The sequence below is a fragment of the Myotis lucifugus genome, unplaced genomic scaffold, assembly GCF_000147115.1.
Source record: "Myotis lucifugus unplaced genomic scaffold, Myoluc2.0 scaffold_410, whole genome shotgun sequence".
In the NCBI taxonomy this organism is placed as follows: Eukaryota; Metazoa; Chordata; class Mammalia; order Chiroptera; family Vespertilionidae; genus Myotis; species Myotis lucifugus.
Window position 1 is genome coordinate 638190 of NW_005871458.1, and position 15079 is coordinate 653268.

Sequence of the window (15079 nt, forward strand, 5' to 3'; positions counted from 1 at the left end):
GAGGGGGCGGTCGCCCCGCTCGCTCGGGCCTCCTAGGACTCCCCCTCTCCGGGCCTCTCCGGGCCTCTCCGGGGTCAGCCTGCTTCCCTCGGAGGCTGCCGATTGCTTCCTGAAGGGTCCGGGCCTGGTGTGCACCGTGGCCAGGGCAGCGCGGCTGATCGCGGGCTGCCTCTGGGAAGGGGAGCGGGGCTCCAGGGAGTCCCCTGCCTGCTGTGAGATCCAAAGTGCAGTCGGGGAAGGGGGGTGAGAGGGGCTCCAGTGACGGCTGAGAGCCCGGAGCTGCCATTCCTCTTTTGTGGGGTGCTGGGGCCACGCCCCTTGAAAGGAAGGGGTGTGTGTGTTGGGGGTGATGTGGACAATGCCTTTGCTCCCTGAGCCTGAGCTCGGGCACCTTCTCTGCTGGGGCCGGTTTTCTGGGTCTGCGCAGGAAAAGGGGGTAGGGCTCAGCCTTTGCTCCTCGCCCCTGTGGAGCACCCTCAGTACCCTGGGCTCCTTCCCTGTTGGTTTTGGGGTGTACAGGAGAGACCAGGTGTGCACCAGGCAGCCAAGACCCTGCCCAATCCTTGAGGAGCAGCACCCAATCCCAAGGCTAGAGGCAGACCATTCTGCTTCAGGGCCAGGCTGCAAGTCAGCCTGGGAGGGTGGCACCGATAGGCCCAGCAAGGGCATTTCAGGCAGGTGACGGCATGGACAGAGGTTTCACAAGCCCCTATGTGTTGAGGTGTGTGCTTGGGAGTGGGGGACAAGTGAGATGCCGTGGACAAAGCAGATAACCCTTTGCAGGCCTCCTGTGGCCCCGAGGTCATTGCCTCGGCGTGTGGGTCTGCCAGGAGGAGAGGGTACCACCTCCAGGGAAGGCCAAGTGGTGGGCACTTTTCTGAGAAGCAGGACTCCAGTGCCCTGTCCAGATCTCTGTAGGTCTTGGTTCCTGAGGGCTGGGCTGGTGGGAGAGCAGGGCATCTCGGGACCACCTCCCGAGGTCCCTGTTTGGGGAGGTGGGGTGGCAGGCAGCTCTTTGTCCTGGTTGATATGGTGAACCACTGGGTAGGATGGCAATATCTTCTCAGTCCGCTCCCTGCTCCAAACTGTCCAAGCCCCAGAAGGACCCAGAGCCAGGGATGTGGGGCTGGGGCTCTCCCTCTGTGAAGAAGGTTCTGAGTGAGTGAGGGTCTTTGTTTCTCAGGGTGAGGAAGAGTGGTGGAGGGGCCACTGGGAGAGGGACAGGGGACATTGCTCTCTGTTGCATAGCTGAGCCTATCCTGCCCAGGAGGGGAGCATGCTGTGCCAGGCCTGTCTGCTTCTGTCCTGGCCTCTCTCTCCCTTGCTCACCCCCAGTTGGCACACCCTATACCAGTTCAGCTTCTTCTTCCCGTCTGACTCTGACTGGGCCCCAGGAAGCTGCAGTCATTCTCACTGCCCCCTCCAGGAGGTTCCACCACAGGCCTTTGCTCTGGCTGTCGGACACCCAGGACACCCCCTCCCCCACCAGCTCCCACTGTGCCTGGTCCTTCTAGAACTGGTGAATAGGCTCCCTGGGGAGCTTCCCTAGACCACAGTGGCTGGTTCTGCTCCCTCCCAGCAGCAGGGCACAGCATGTGTGGTGCTCCCTTCCCCTAGCCTAGCGTGGTCCTTCCCAGCACCCAGCAGCTTCAGAATGAATGCATTTTTTCCTGGGCAGACCAGAGGTATGTGGGAGTCCCAGCAAGTCTGCTGGCTGTCCAGATCTCTGTAGGAGCATGGGAATCAGGCCCTGTCCTGCCTGGACTAGCTGGGTGACCTTGGTCTATCTGAGCCCTGGGCACCCTATCTCTAAGATAGGAGAAGTGACCCAGACATCTTTGCTGGCCCTTATGAGATGGTGGGCATGAGGGGCCCAGCCCTGGATCCCCCTTTTCCTGGCTGGCAGCCCCATCCCATTGGCCTGTCCCTTCTCTTCCCTTCTGGGCGGTCTCTGTTGTGGGAGAAGAAGAGGGGGGATGAGCCCATGGGGTGTGGGCCCAGGGTTTGGATGGTGGCTTCTTCAGCTGGGTCTCTCCTGTTTAATATAAAAAGTAGGGCCCGTAATTGCATTAAGATGTGTATAATTATCCCAGAGGAGGGGAGAGCCCAGCCCCTGGTAATTGCAGGTCTGCTTTGAACTGATAAACGGTGAGTGATTCATGTTTTCTTTGGAGTTCACATGTACTCAGCTTTCAGCCCAGGCCTTGCTGCCACTGTGAGAAGCCTTTTCTCTGGTCTGCCTTGGGCTTCTGTGCTGGGGGCAGGGTGTAGAGGGCTGGGGACTCCTCTCCTGGCTGCCAGCAGAGGTCCCTGGTGACTGTAGTTCGTGGGGCTATGTCTGGGCAGAGATCCTCAAGCAAAGGCAGCTGACACCCTGCGGGGAGGGTCCTGCAAGGCAGCACAACCTGGTTTTCTTGCTGGTGGGATCCTGGCTAATGCCTCTAACTTCCTCAGTTTCCCTACCTGAGCAGTGGGTGTGGGCATCACTGGGCAGAGGGTATGAGGAGAGGGAGGACAAGGTGAGGGAGCAGGTCCTGCTCTGTCCAGGGCCCATTCATTTATTTATTCATTCATTCACAAGTATTGGCTCCTGGGGTCAGCTTTGGGGACACCGTGGCAAATCACAGAGCTAGGCCCTGTTCACAGGGAACTCATTCTAGTGGGGAGAGTGTCTGGGAACAGTAAGTAACAAAGCCATTAGCAAGTCTTATGCTGCAAGTTCAGACTGGGTGACTGGTTGTGAGGGAGCAGCTGCTACCTTTAGCTAGCAGGTTAGGGGAGGCAGCTGAGCCGGAGCCGGAGTGTGGGAGCAGGGGAGGGGACAGCAAGTCCAAGGGCCCAGGGAAGGCAGACATGGAGGCCTAGAGGCCTCTGGGCCTTGTCTGGCAGTCAGCTGCCAGCTCCCAACCTGGTCTTGGCAGAGGGTCCTTTGGGCCTCAGCTTCCCAATCTGTAACATGAGGTGTCAGGCTATATTAGAGGCATTCTCTGGGAGCAAAGGATGTGTGCAGCTCTCGCCAGCACCTGCCTGCAGTTGGTGCTCAGCATCTCTGCGGTCATTCTCCAGCCAGGAGTTGGGTGAGAGGCCCCAGTACATCTGGCAGAGCCAGGGTAGGGCCCTTGCTGGCATGGAGAGGGTACTCCTGCTGGTGGCACCTTGTGGGAGTGCCCTGACCTTCTCCCTGTTACCCATGAGAAAGAAACTGTTGTCATTCCCATTTTACAAATGGAGAAATGGGGCTGCATGGCTACAGCAACAGAGTCTGGATTTAAACTAGTACCTGACTGTCAGCTTCTGGGCTAGGAGGGAGATGTGACTTTTCCAGAGTAAGAGGGGGCCATAGCAGAATTGGGGAGGGGGGCTGGTGACCTTAAACGTGGTTCAGAAAAGTGGCCTGGGCTACTGTGTGGAGACTGGGCTGTAGGTGGACATGAGCAGAGGGTGCCAAGTGTGCTGTGGTCATCCAGGTGGGAGAGGGGTGGGCAGATTAGGGGAGATTTAGAGGGTGAGTGTGACTTGGGGCTGGAGGGTGAGGATCCTGGGCGTGCCTGGGCCTGTTATGAGAGTGAGTGGTGCTGGGAGCATGATGAGGTAGTGGAGGAGAGGCGGGTGGAGGTGAGCCTGGGGGCTGTCAGATTGGGCTCTGGGTGGGGGTAGAAGGGCTGGAGGTTGGGGGGGGAGAGCCACTGCTGAGAGGTGAGGTTCAGGGAGCCTCTGTTCTCTCTTATCTTTGAAGGCGTTTCTCTTTCCTTGGAGTTGGGTTAAGGGTTTTGAAGGGGAACTCAGAGGCAGTTCACTAGGTCACCTGGGAAGGGTTAGGTGGCGGGCACCTGTTGGCTGGGGATGCGGATGGTAGATGAGACATGCACACAGCTTGGTTTCTGGATCAGTCTTCAGAGTACAGGGGCTTGAGGTCAGCAAGGGGCTGGCCCCAGGGCGAAGGTGACCCAGATTGCCTTCTGCCCTCACTGAGAATTGCTGCCCATATGTCTTTGTCTGCTGCGGGGGTAGTGCCTGCAAGTAGGATTATCCAGGGCCTGCAAGGGAGCACTTGTCCCCAGAACCTTCAGTAGAGGCTGTCACCCACCCTGGGAGCTGGGAGCTTGGGGGACTTGCCCCTAGGACATGGGGAGGTTCTGAGTCAGGAGGTGATGGCTCCCAGTCTAGACCCCAAGCCCTGCTCACCTGCCTCCTCGTTCCTGGGTCCATTACTTTCTTCCACCTGGCTGGCAGTGGTAGGCCTAGGCATTCATGATGCATGTCTGGTAGCCAGATAGGAGTCCTATGCTACATGTTGGGGTCACAGGCTTGGTCTTGATGACTCCTGGTGCACCCCTTGCATTTGCAGGGTTTTAGGCCAGGGAGGTGTCCTCTCTGCACCTCTGGCTTCTCCAGGGTTAGATCGTGCCTGTGGAGGTGGAGGATGGGATGCCCCAGCCTAGACAGGCACACCAGAGAGCTCAGCAGGTATGTGGGTGTGTCTGCCCTCTAGGGGTAAGGTCTTGCCCATGCTCACACCTTCTTTCACTGTTCTCCCTGCAGGGCTGAGGCTCCTGGCCCCGTGATGCACATCCCTGCAGGACCTGAGCACCGAGGCCTGAGGCCCAGGCCTGCCATGCCACTGCTACGTCTGAGCCCGCGGGTGCTCCTGATGCTCTTGCTGCTGCTGGGGGTCATTCGGGCAGTGGCAGGTGCCACTAGGGCTGGCGGGGGTCGTCAGCCTGTCTTCCGCACCTTCTCAGCCAGCGACTGGGGCCTCACCCACCTGGTGGTCCACGAGCAGACCGGCGAGGTGTATGTGGGCGCGGTGAACCGTATCTACAAGCTGTCGGGGAACCTGACACTGCTGCGGACCCACGAGACAGGCCCCGTGGAGGACAACGAGAAGTGCTACCCACCGCCCAGCGTGCAGTCATGCCCACACGGCCTGGGCAGCACCAACAATGTCAACAAGCTGCTGCTTTTGGACTATGCTGCTAACCGCCTGCTAGCCTGTGGCAGCGCCTCCCAGGGCATCTGCCAGTTCCTGCGGCTGGACGACCTCTTCAAGCTGGGTGAACCGCACCACCGCAAGGAGCACTACCTGTCGAGCGTGCGTGAGGCGGGCAGCATGGCAGGTGTGCTCATTGCCGGGCCGCCGGGCCAGGCCCAGGCCAAGCTCTTTGTGGGCACGCCCATCGATGGCAAGTCTGAGTACTTCCCTACACTGTCCAGCCGCCGGCTCATGGCCAACGAGGAGGACGCGGACATGTTCAGCTTCGTGTACCAGGATGAGTTCGTGTCGTCGCAGCTCAAGATCCCTTCAGACACACTGTCCAAGTTTCCAGCCTTCGACATCTACTATGTGTACAGCTTCCGTAGTGAGCAGTTTGTGTACTACCTCACTCTGCAACTGGACACACAGCTGACCTCGCCCGATGCTGCCGGCGAGCACTTCTTCACTTCCAAGATTGTGCGGCTGTGTGTGGATGACCCCAAATTCTACTCATATGTCGAGTTCCCCATCGGCTGCGAGCAGGCGGGGGTGGAGTACCGCCTGGTGCAGGATGCGTACCTGAGCCGGCCTGGCAGCGCCCTGGCCCGCCAGCTAGGCCTGGCTGACAATGAGGACGTGCTGTTCACCGTGTTTGCTCAGGGCCAGAAGAACCGTGTGAAGCCGCCCAAGGAGTCGGTGCTGTGCCTGTTCACGCTCAGGGCCATCAAGGAGAAGATCAAGGAGCGCATCCAGTCCTGCTACCGTGGCGAGGGCAAGCTCTCTCTGCCCTGGCTGCTCAACAAGGAGCTGGGCTGCATCAACTCGGTGAGTGGGCACTCTGCCTCCTTAGGGTGGCTGCTCCCGCCCTGCCAGCCTCACAAACTGGACAGCCTTGGCTCTGTGTGACCCCATTCTCCTCTGAATAACAATGTGCCACTTGCCCTGTGCCAGGTGCTGCCGCTTGCACATTGTTTCCCAGAGGGTAGTGGTTGGCCTCAGAGCTCGCTTGCAGCTCTAGGCTGTCCTCTTCCTTTAGGAGGTGTGGGTAGGAGGAGCAGGACATGTCCTTCAGTCCCCAAGTCCCTGTTGGACAGAGTACTGACCACGTGCCTGGCATTGTTCTGGGTGCTTGCTGGCCCCTTCTAGTCTCTATTTTTCAGATGAGATCTCTGAGGCTCTGAGATCTCTGAGGAGATGAGGCACCAGACAGCATCTCCCCCCACAGTCCCCTGTTAAGAGCTGTGCTCACTCTTGTACTGGGTGCCAGGCCATGTGGGATCTGATGACACCAGCACGGACATTGATGCTGCCTGAGCACATGGATGCTGGGCGCTCAGTAGCTGGCAGCCATATCTCCTGTCTCTAGGCCCTGATGGGGCCGGCCTGGGACCAGCTGCTTTTTGGGGAGCATCTTGTGTGCCCAGGTGGTAGCAACAACTTTTTTCCAGAGAAAGACACCAGGCTTAGAGGGGAACTTGTTCAGGGTCGCAAGTGAAAGAACTGGGAATTCACCCAGGTTGGGGACTTCCAGAACCAGGCCTCAGCCCCACTGCTTCTGCTGCCCGGGATTTGCTGGGTTGCCCAGAGAAAGCCCAACCCCACTCTGGCCTCAGTTTTCCCATATCTATGATGGGAATGACACTTGTTTGTCTCTGGGGCAGGTGGGATGGTGAGGGTCCCCTTCTCATGTCCAGGGCAGTGGGGGCCTCATGACAGGGCCAGCCTCCACATCAAGGCTCTGGGTACACTAGACAGATGCATCATTCATTCTCCTCTTGGCCTTTCAAGGAAGGCATTCTATCTCCATTGTACAGATGGAGAAACTGAGGCTTGGAGGGGCAGTGCCTGCTGGGGTCACACTATGATTTTCATTCCTTGTGCCCATGGCCAGGTCTGCCCCTTTCCTGGGCATTGTTCCCACTTTCTCCTCACATCCCCTCCAGGACCCCAGCCCAGCCCCGACCTTGCCTCTCCTCCTGCCCATCCCCTTCTGGCTCCCAGCCCTGGTGGTCCTCTCCCCCTGCAAACCTCAAACTCTGAGCCTGCTACCCAGGGGACCAGCTGTCCCCTTTTGTCCACCTAGAACCTGCCTCTTTCATTCTGCCCTCCTCCCTCTTGCCTTGGAACAGCCCGCACATTCCCTGTGCTCTGGTCTTCTCTGTAATTCCACACTCATCACCTCCTCAGCTGGACCCTTCCCTTGCCTTTTGGGTTGATCCTTGTCTCCTCTCTTGAATAAAACCCTACAAGACAGTTTGTGGTCCACAGCCCCCTCCAGGGCTGTCCCCTGCCTCTGTGTGGCTATCGCTGGAGCAGTAGGCCTGGTCCCTGGTTGGCTGTTCCCTGACCTTCCCCCAGCTGCCTCCTCCTTCATGCCTCCTAATCCAGAATGGGTATGGGGCCTGTGTGTAGTGTGCATGTGAGAAATGGGTCCAGCCCTGGGCCTGCTGGGCCTCAAGGAGCCTTGGTTTCTCCATCTGTCGAATTGGTTCCCACTCTCAGATCTGTGTGGGCGGTACCCTGGGCCACATCCCTGCTGTATGGCCGTGTGCTTGCCTATGAGGACCCTCTGTGAGTCCCTTCAGTTAGTAGAGCTGGCTGGTCCTGGCTTCGAGGCCCCACTCTCAGGGAGAAGGAGTTTGGGGCAGGCTGGGCAGCCTAAAGTCTCACCTCTCTTCTCCCACAGCCCCTACAGATCGACGATGACTTCTGCGGGCAGGACTTCAACCAGCCACTGGGAGGCACGGTTACTATAGAGGGCATGCCCCTGTTTGTGGACAAGGAGGATGGCCTGACCGCCGTGGCTGCCTATGACTACCGGGGCCACACTGTGGTATTCACTGGCACTCGAAGTGGCCGCATTCGAAAGGTCAGGCCTGGGAGTGGAGGTGGGGGCAGGGTAATGGGGTGGATGGAGCTGGGGGTAGGAGACAGCATTGCTCCGTGACCTGGAGGCCAGATCCAATGTATGAAGAGGTGGGGTGCCGCCCCTGTGTTAGGCTCAATGACCATGGGGACTCAGACAAGGGGTAAGCGTGGGCCAGGGTGCCTCAAGGGGCCCCTGCCTGCCTTCCCGTGGTCCTCCTGTGGGTCAGTGTTGCATTTGATACTGTAAAGGCTTTGGCTGGACGGTCAGGGTTTGTGAGAGGGCTGGCCATCCCACCATCCTCCTGGGGCCTGGAGATGGTGGCTCTGCTTGCGGAAGACACACGGTGACTTGGGAAGTCTATGTGTATGGGTGGTACAGGAAGGTGTGCCTGCCCCCTCCCCTCCTGGAGATCCAGTGTCTGCTAAGGTTGCCTTCTGCTGTGTGGGAGGCCCGCCCACCTCCCACCCTTTGAGGAGGCAGCAAGGCCAAGGGCAGGGCAACGGTAGTGCCCCTCACCCCCACCCGCCATTGGCTGGGTGAGTGGAGTGTGGTGACTCACTGCAGAGTGACAGGGACCAGCTCCAGGACCATCCCCTGGACTTCTCAGGGTGAGAATGGGGTACTGTGGGGCAGGGCCTGTCTGGTATTTCCAGGTTTCCTTCTTACCAGCAAGTGTTGGGCTGAGCGGAGCTGTTATGGAACTGGGCTGGGAGGGCTTCCTGGACGGGCATGTGGAGTGAGCCACCTTGTGGATCAGGCTGACTTGGTGGGACCAGGGTAGGGCTGGCCTGCTGTGGAGGAAGTTCCCAGGGCGTCTGTAGGATGGGGGTGCCTGGGAGCCCAGAGGGTCAGTGCAGGGGTGGAGTCTGGCGAATGAAATAATAGCTGTCCTGTGGCCTCGTGCTGACACAGCTCCCTGCTGTGCACCATGGGTGGGGGCTGGGCTAGCCTGTGCTCTCAGCTCCCATGTGGGGTATTAGGAGAGGTCTCCCATGTCTGCATGGTGGGAATCATGTTCCACTCCTCACAGACTCTGTGACTTCTGAGAAGGGACACCCCCACCCCAGCTTTGGGCTGCTGACGGAAGACCACCCTGGGGTGCTGTGGGTTTCTGCTCACAGTGACTGTGAGGCTGAGTGCCTGCCCACCTAGCTAGTGGGGACGGAGGGAGGCCAGTGCAGACCCTGCCACCTTCCGTGTAAGCCCCTGTGCCCTCATGTTGAGGGTACAGCCTATGGCCTGAGTGGGGCCTTTTCCCTTCCCAGGGGTCAGGCCCCCACTCAGCATTCACTCCTTCCTGCCCCAGGGAGGACACACAGGCTGGGGGAGCAGGGGAGAGGGCCATCAGAGCCTCTGTGGGGTGTGTTGCACAGGTTGTGCCTGGAAGGGGCCAGAGGACCTCCCCCTGAGGTGGGTGCATGGGAAGTGCTGGGGGAGCCCCTTGGAGACATTCCACATGGTGTCCCAGCAGGAGGGCAGGCTCCCCGGGGCTGGGAATGCCTCTCCCAGTCTTTTGATGGCTGATGGCTGGCAGGCAGCTGGCTGAGGTGCTGTATATGCCCACAGACCACCCTGCAAGCCTGGGAGAACAGGTTAGTCCAACCCTATTCTGCCACCACCCCCCATACACACACTCCTCACTCTCTGTGCCCCAGGGCCTCTTCTGGGTGGGATCTGGGTGGGAGCTTTTGAGTCCAGTTAGTCCTGCTCTCCTACCTCTCTGACCACTCCCACAGAGGAGAAACTGAGACCCAGCATGTGGACTGTGGAGTTGGACTTGGGCCCATTAATGAGAAGGGGCTTAATTGGGCATTGGGAAGCCACAGCCAGAAGTCCCCTTCTTCCTTTCCTCGCCCCACCCCACCCCCCCATACCTGTTTTACAGACCCCATGGGTACCGGCTCTTTTCACCCCTGGACTCATCAGCTGGGCACCACACACTGCACATGAATGAACAGTGCCCTTCCTGTATGTGGGGTCAGTCATGTCCAGGCTGTCCGCCCAGTGGTGGCAGTCTGCAAGTTGGGGATCCTATTGCATTGGTTTTGAGGCTCTCAGAAGTGTGCCCCTGCCTTACCCCTAGACTTGCTACCTGCACCCCTTCCATCCAAATGTACCTCCCCCAGTAGAGGGTGGCTCAGTAGGCTGTTGCATTGCTGTTCACACCCCAGTCTCAAACAAATGACTGAGCGTGGTGTGCTCTCAGCTCTCCCCCTCACCAGCTGTGTGACCGGGAGCTGGCCAGTCCAGCTCCTCTGAGCCATGGTTTACTGAGTGCAGCCTGAGGAAGGAGAGAGGATGTGCAGGCAGGCCAAGAGCCTGGTGTGCTCCCGCTCCCACTTGGGACATGCAGTGAGTGCTCGTGTGCTGGCGTCTCAGAGTCCTCACAGCAACCCTGTCATCCGATTGACAGATGAGGAAACTGCGGCATGTAGGTGGAAGTTGCGGGCATCCAGGGTTACTGGCTCCAGGGTCCTAGCTGTGACTTCAGCCTCTCTACCTTTTGTATGGGTCCCTGGAGGACAGGAAATGGGGGCCCCTACTTCAGTGACCTGCTCCCGCTCTGAGTAAGCCTAAGGCGGCCCCTCTCCCAGGGACACCCCTCCGCCCGCCCCTCCCGCCTGCTCCTGCCTCGAGCTGCCAGCCTGCAGGGCTCTTTCTTTCCACAGCCCAGGACATCAGCTTAGGACCAGGCCGAGCTCCAGCTCCTGTGGCCCAGCCTTCTTCTGTCTGCCTCCCCCTCCTAGAAACTATGGCTCAAATCCCACCCCAGGGCATGTCTACAGGTGGAGGATAGGAGCAGGGTGGGGCTAGGGGGAAAGGGTGCCCCCCTTTGCTCCTCAGCTCAGGTTCCAGTCCCACTCTGCCCACCCTAGCTCTGTGACCTCCCCTAGGTTCCCAAGCTAAGCCTCTAGCCTTGACCCACTGCAAAGGATGCCTGTTCCCTGGCACATGCCTCCTGGGCTAGGGACCAGCAAGCATCAGCAGATTTCACTCTCCCACCTCATCCTACCCATGGGGGGGGGGGGGTGGCTATGGTCTGAGGGCTAGGGCCCAGGCAGGAAGGGCCATCGGGTGCTCTCTGTTTAGCCCAGCTGAGTGCTATGCCACCTTCCTGCTCAGTTGCCCAGCTATCCAGCTACCTCTCCTCTAGGCCTTAGTGAGGGCTGGGCCCTTCCTGCCCTGGAGGTGGGACCCCAGGTGTGGCCCTACTTTGTGAGTGCAGTGGGCACTGCCTTCCTGCCCTCTGTTCTCACCTCATGCTGGGGTCTGGGGTCCCCACCCATTGCTGACCCAGGGGCAGTACCTTCTATGCTGGACACACCCCTGCCTTCCCCAGCCCTGGTCCTTCTTGGGCTCTTTTTAAAATTTTAATCCTCACCTAAGGATATGTTTTTATTGATTTTAGAGAGAGGAAGGGAGAGGGAAAGAGAAACATCGATTGGTTGCCTCCCACGCATGCCCCAACTGGGGATCGAACCCACAACCTAGGTATGTGCCCTGGGAATCAAATTAGCAACCTTTTGGTGCGTGGGATGATGGTCCAGCCAACTGAGCCACCTGGCCAGGGCCTTCCTGGGTTTTAAGAAGCGACTGAAGAGCTCCAGGGATGTGGTTGGCTCCTGGGATAGACTCTTCCAAATGTTGTATAAAATTGTAGCTGATTAATTTAATACCTGCCAACTTCAGCTGGTCAAGGCTTACTAGGGGTGCCCCCTAACTCCCCTCCTTTTCCCTAGAGGCCCTGCCTGCCACCTGCTACCCCCACATAGGCAGCCCGCCCTCCTGGGCTGACATGCCCCCAGAGCCCCAGCCCTGCATATAGCCCCTCCCACCCCCACCCCTCCTGTGGCCTTTGGGGACCTCCTTGGCCTTGTAGGAGTTCCCAAGGTAGCTCCTGGTTTGAGTCTTTCGTAGTCAGCTCAATACCTGCACTGGGTGGGGAGAAAACAGGTCCTGGACTCCTGCCAGTGGATGCCCACCTGCCCCTCCCCAGCCTGGTGGCTTTCTCTGACTCTCCCTTTCTGCCAAGCCCCGTGGGCCTGATGAGGGGTGCCCTGGGGCCAGCCCTGCACAGGCCCTATCAAGACTTGCCTGAGGAATTCAGTTCTATCCTCAGTGCAGCCTTGCCCACTCTGGTGGCTGTGGGCCCTGTCTTCCCAAATCTGTATTTTGTATGAGATCTCTTGATGGTTAAGCTTTGGCAACTAATACACATTTTTAGAAAGTATCATAGATCAACTCAAGGGTGCTGTGAGCCACCAGTTTGTGGCCTGGGGATATGGGCCATGACATTGTGGGCTCCCAGGGTACTATGGGTAGGCCTCGGAGTGGGACCCAAGGGACAGCTGTCCAGGTGGGCACTGTGGCTGCTCCTGTCCAGAGTGAAGACCCCTCCTCTCAGGTCCTCAGTTTCCTCTCCACACTGGGCAGGCCCTGCCTCCCCTGGCTGTTGGGCGGCCATGGGCATGTTGATGCTCTTTCCTCTGTGGTGATCCCTGTATGGAGGAGAGACCGAGGCTGCAACACTCACCCCCCAGAGCCTGGGCCAGGCTAGTTGGGCTGCCATTCCTATGCACGTAGCCTCACATCTGGAGCTGCCTGTTCTCACCTTGCCCTCGGGCATCACTGCTTTGCCTGTGGTTGCTGCTCTGGGTCTAGACTGCTGGGGAGAGACACCTCTTACTGGGCCTGGAGAGCTGAGGACAGGGACACCTCTTACCCTCCAAAGGCCTTCACATCTCTAGAAACTTCCCTCTAAATGCCTTTTTCTATTCCCCTGGCCCCATTTCCCCCCCCCTCCCCCCAACAGGATTCTGAAATTCAGAGTCAGAAATCCTGAAAGTCAAGTGGCGCATTCAAGACCTATGTGGAGTGATGGGTAGCAAGTTCCTGCCACTGGGGTGGCCAGTATGGATCTCTTCTCAGAATCTTTGTGCCAGGTCCTCCCTGCCCTGGGCTGAGAGCCTGTTTGGTGCATCCATCAGGGACCCCAGTTCCCCAAAGCCCAGGTCTGTGCAGGAGGCGGGTTGGGGAGCCTTGTGAGGTTGGGAGCAGGGGTGAACAGGGATGCTGGCCCCAAGAAAGATGTTGGGCAGGACCAGGCCCCAGCGTTATTTGTAAGACTCAACCTTGCTGTGTGGATAGCCAGAGTGGTTCTGTGTTATGGTGGTGGCATGTGCTCTGCACATGTGTGCATGATGTTCTACTTTGGGGCGTGGTGGTGTGTTCCTCGTGGGTCTGTGACAGCAGTGCTGCTTCACGAGTGTCTGTGCACGGTTTCTGTGACCGCAGAGCCGTGTTTCTATTAGGCTTCTCCCTGGGAGTTGGACTGCCAGATCTGCTGTGGTTTTTATTCCTGAACCTCCAGGTGTTTTCCAAGACTAGGTGGGGATGTGTGGCAGAGCCTGGTAGGGTGGTTGGTCAGCAGGCACTCATGCTCATGCCAAGTTACTGGTCCTGGTGGTGGTCATTCCCCTGGGGATTGTTGGCAGGGAGAGGAGCAGTCCTGGCTGCCAGCTTAGCTGTTGTGCCTGTGGGCCCCACAGGTGTACTGCCCCTGCCCACCAAGGACAGTAGTCACTAGAACCTTTGGGTGGCATCGCATTGTGCCCTGTGTGCAGATATCTGTGTGCCCTGTGGATGTGTGCGTGTGACCTTCTGTTTGTGGCTCCCCTGGTGCAGCTGGCCACAGTGCGCTGAGCCAGAAGGGCACGGGGACCTCTCATTCATCCTACGGGTCTAATGCCGTCCCAGCTCCTTGTCCCAGAGCCCAGGCCACATGAGCATTGCTTCTGCTTCCCATCAGGTGGTGGCCAGTGGAGTTGTCCACAGATGTGCATGGAGGGTCCTGCACCTGGCCCAGCACTCCAGGCCCTCCTTTTTGTGGGGTCTGGCTAATCAGGCCTCAGCCCTGGCAGGGGCACGTGGGTACCTTTGATAAGTATGACCCTTGCAGGTGCTGGCTAGCATTGGCCTCCCTGTGCTCATTCCTTAGCATGTCCAGGGCCAGCCTGGGGGCAGCTTCATGAAGGCCCAAGGCTACTGCCCACAATGTGTAGTCTCCCCCCACCCTCCCACCCATGGCAGACTGGGCCCTGCTCTCCAGGACCTGTCCTCTTGGGGGTCAGAGTGTGGGAGCCCTGGCAGCACAGTGAGATGGGTACAGAGGCTGGAACAGTCCAGGGGATTGGGAGTCTGCTGGGAAGGGTGTTTGAAGGGAGGTAACAGCATGGCCAAAACTCAGGGTGCCTTAGTGCATGCTGGGAACTGAGGGGGCCTGAGGAAAAAGAGGTGTCAGGTGATGCCTCAGGCAACTCTTATTCCACATGTGGCAGCCAATTCACTGGTGATCCTGCAGTGGTCAGCGTCATGGGGACAGGAAGATATCCCACAGGATTCTAAGACTTTGGAGTGCTGGCCTGGGTAGAGGCATGGAACCAGAGGATTGAGGTGGCTTCAAGAAACTGGAAAGGGCTTGTGTCTACTTGCTTGTGCTGGGGACCCAGCAGGTGGGGTAGGGTGGGTAATATCGGTCTGTAAGGGCCCCAGCTCTGTGGAACTCTGGCGTCATAAATGGGAGGGTGGGCAACAAATGGCTTTTGAGTTTGAGATGACATTGGGCCAGTCACTGCTGCCTGCCACAGCATCCTTGGTTGCACCACGTGCTAAATTTCGGGCTGCAGGTGGGCACCCTGGCCACATCCCAGCTGAGGACAGTCCCAGACAATGACATGTGATGGAAGGCCGTGTAATCTACTCTGCCTCCTGGCCTAGCTTTGTGCAGCCTCCGCAGCAGCTGCAGATTCTCTGGAAGAGCTTTGCACCTCCCCCTATGGCAGGGTTGAGCCTTAGGAGCCCAGTCTCCAGGCAGCTTCCAGCAGGCTGGCCTCCCCAACTTTTGGAACCTTGACCTTTTCACTTAACCCTGTTAGAGGTGGTTGTCTGTTGGCAGATGAGACTGAGGGTCTTGGAGGACCACTGCTTGTGTTGATTGGTCCCTGTTCTTCTCTGTCTGTGAATTAGGAGGCGGGAAAGATAAGATTCCTGGGATCCTCCCCCCCCCCCCACACTTCTGCCAGGTGTGTCTGGCCCATTTACAGCCATCGGGTCTCTTTCAAATCATGTTTTAATTACCCAGTTACTGCCAAGAGGAAATTGCTAGTTGCTTTTCCAGTATCAAATTCTTCCTAGTCTTTCTGAGAATGTTCCCAGGAAGGGGCCTGGAACCTCAC

At 58.5% G+C, this 15079-nt stretch overlaps 1 protein-coding gene across 1 annotated transcript in view; it reads left to right on the forward strand.

Moving 5' to 3' along the window:
- Positions 1 to 98: 98 nt before the first annotated feature.
- PLXNA1 (plexin A1) overlaps positions 99 to 15079 on the forward strand; it is a 53074-nt gene continuing 38093 nt past the window's right edge. Inside the window, exons 1-3 of the mRNA XM_006102367.3 lie at positions 99 to 2148; positions 4543 to 5800; positions 7662 to 7844. Coding sequence (XP_006102429.1) covers positions 4565 to 5800; positions 7662 to 7844 — 1419 coding nt within the window. The 5' untranslated portion in view covers positions 99 to 2148; positions 4543 to 4564. The remainder of the gene's footprint in view (positions 2149 to 4542; positions 5801 to 7661; positions 7845 to 15079) is intronic.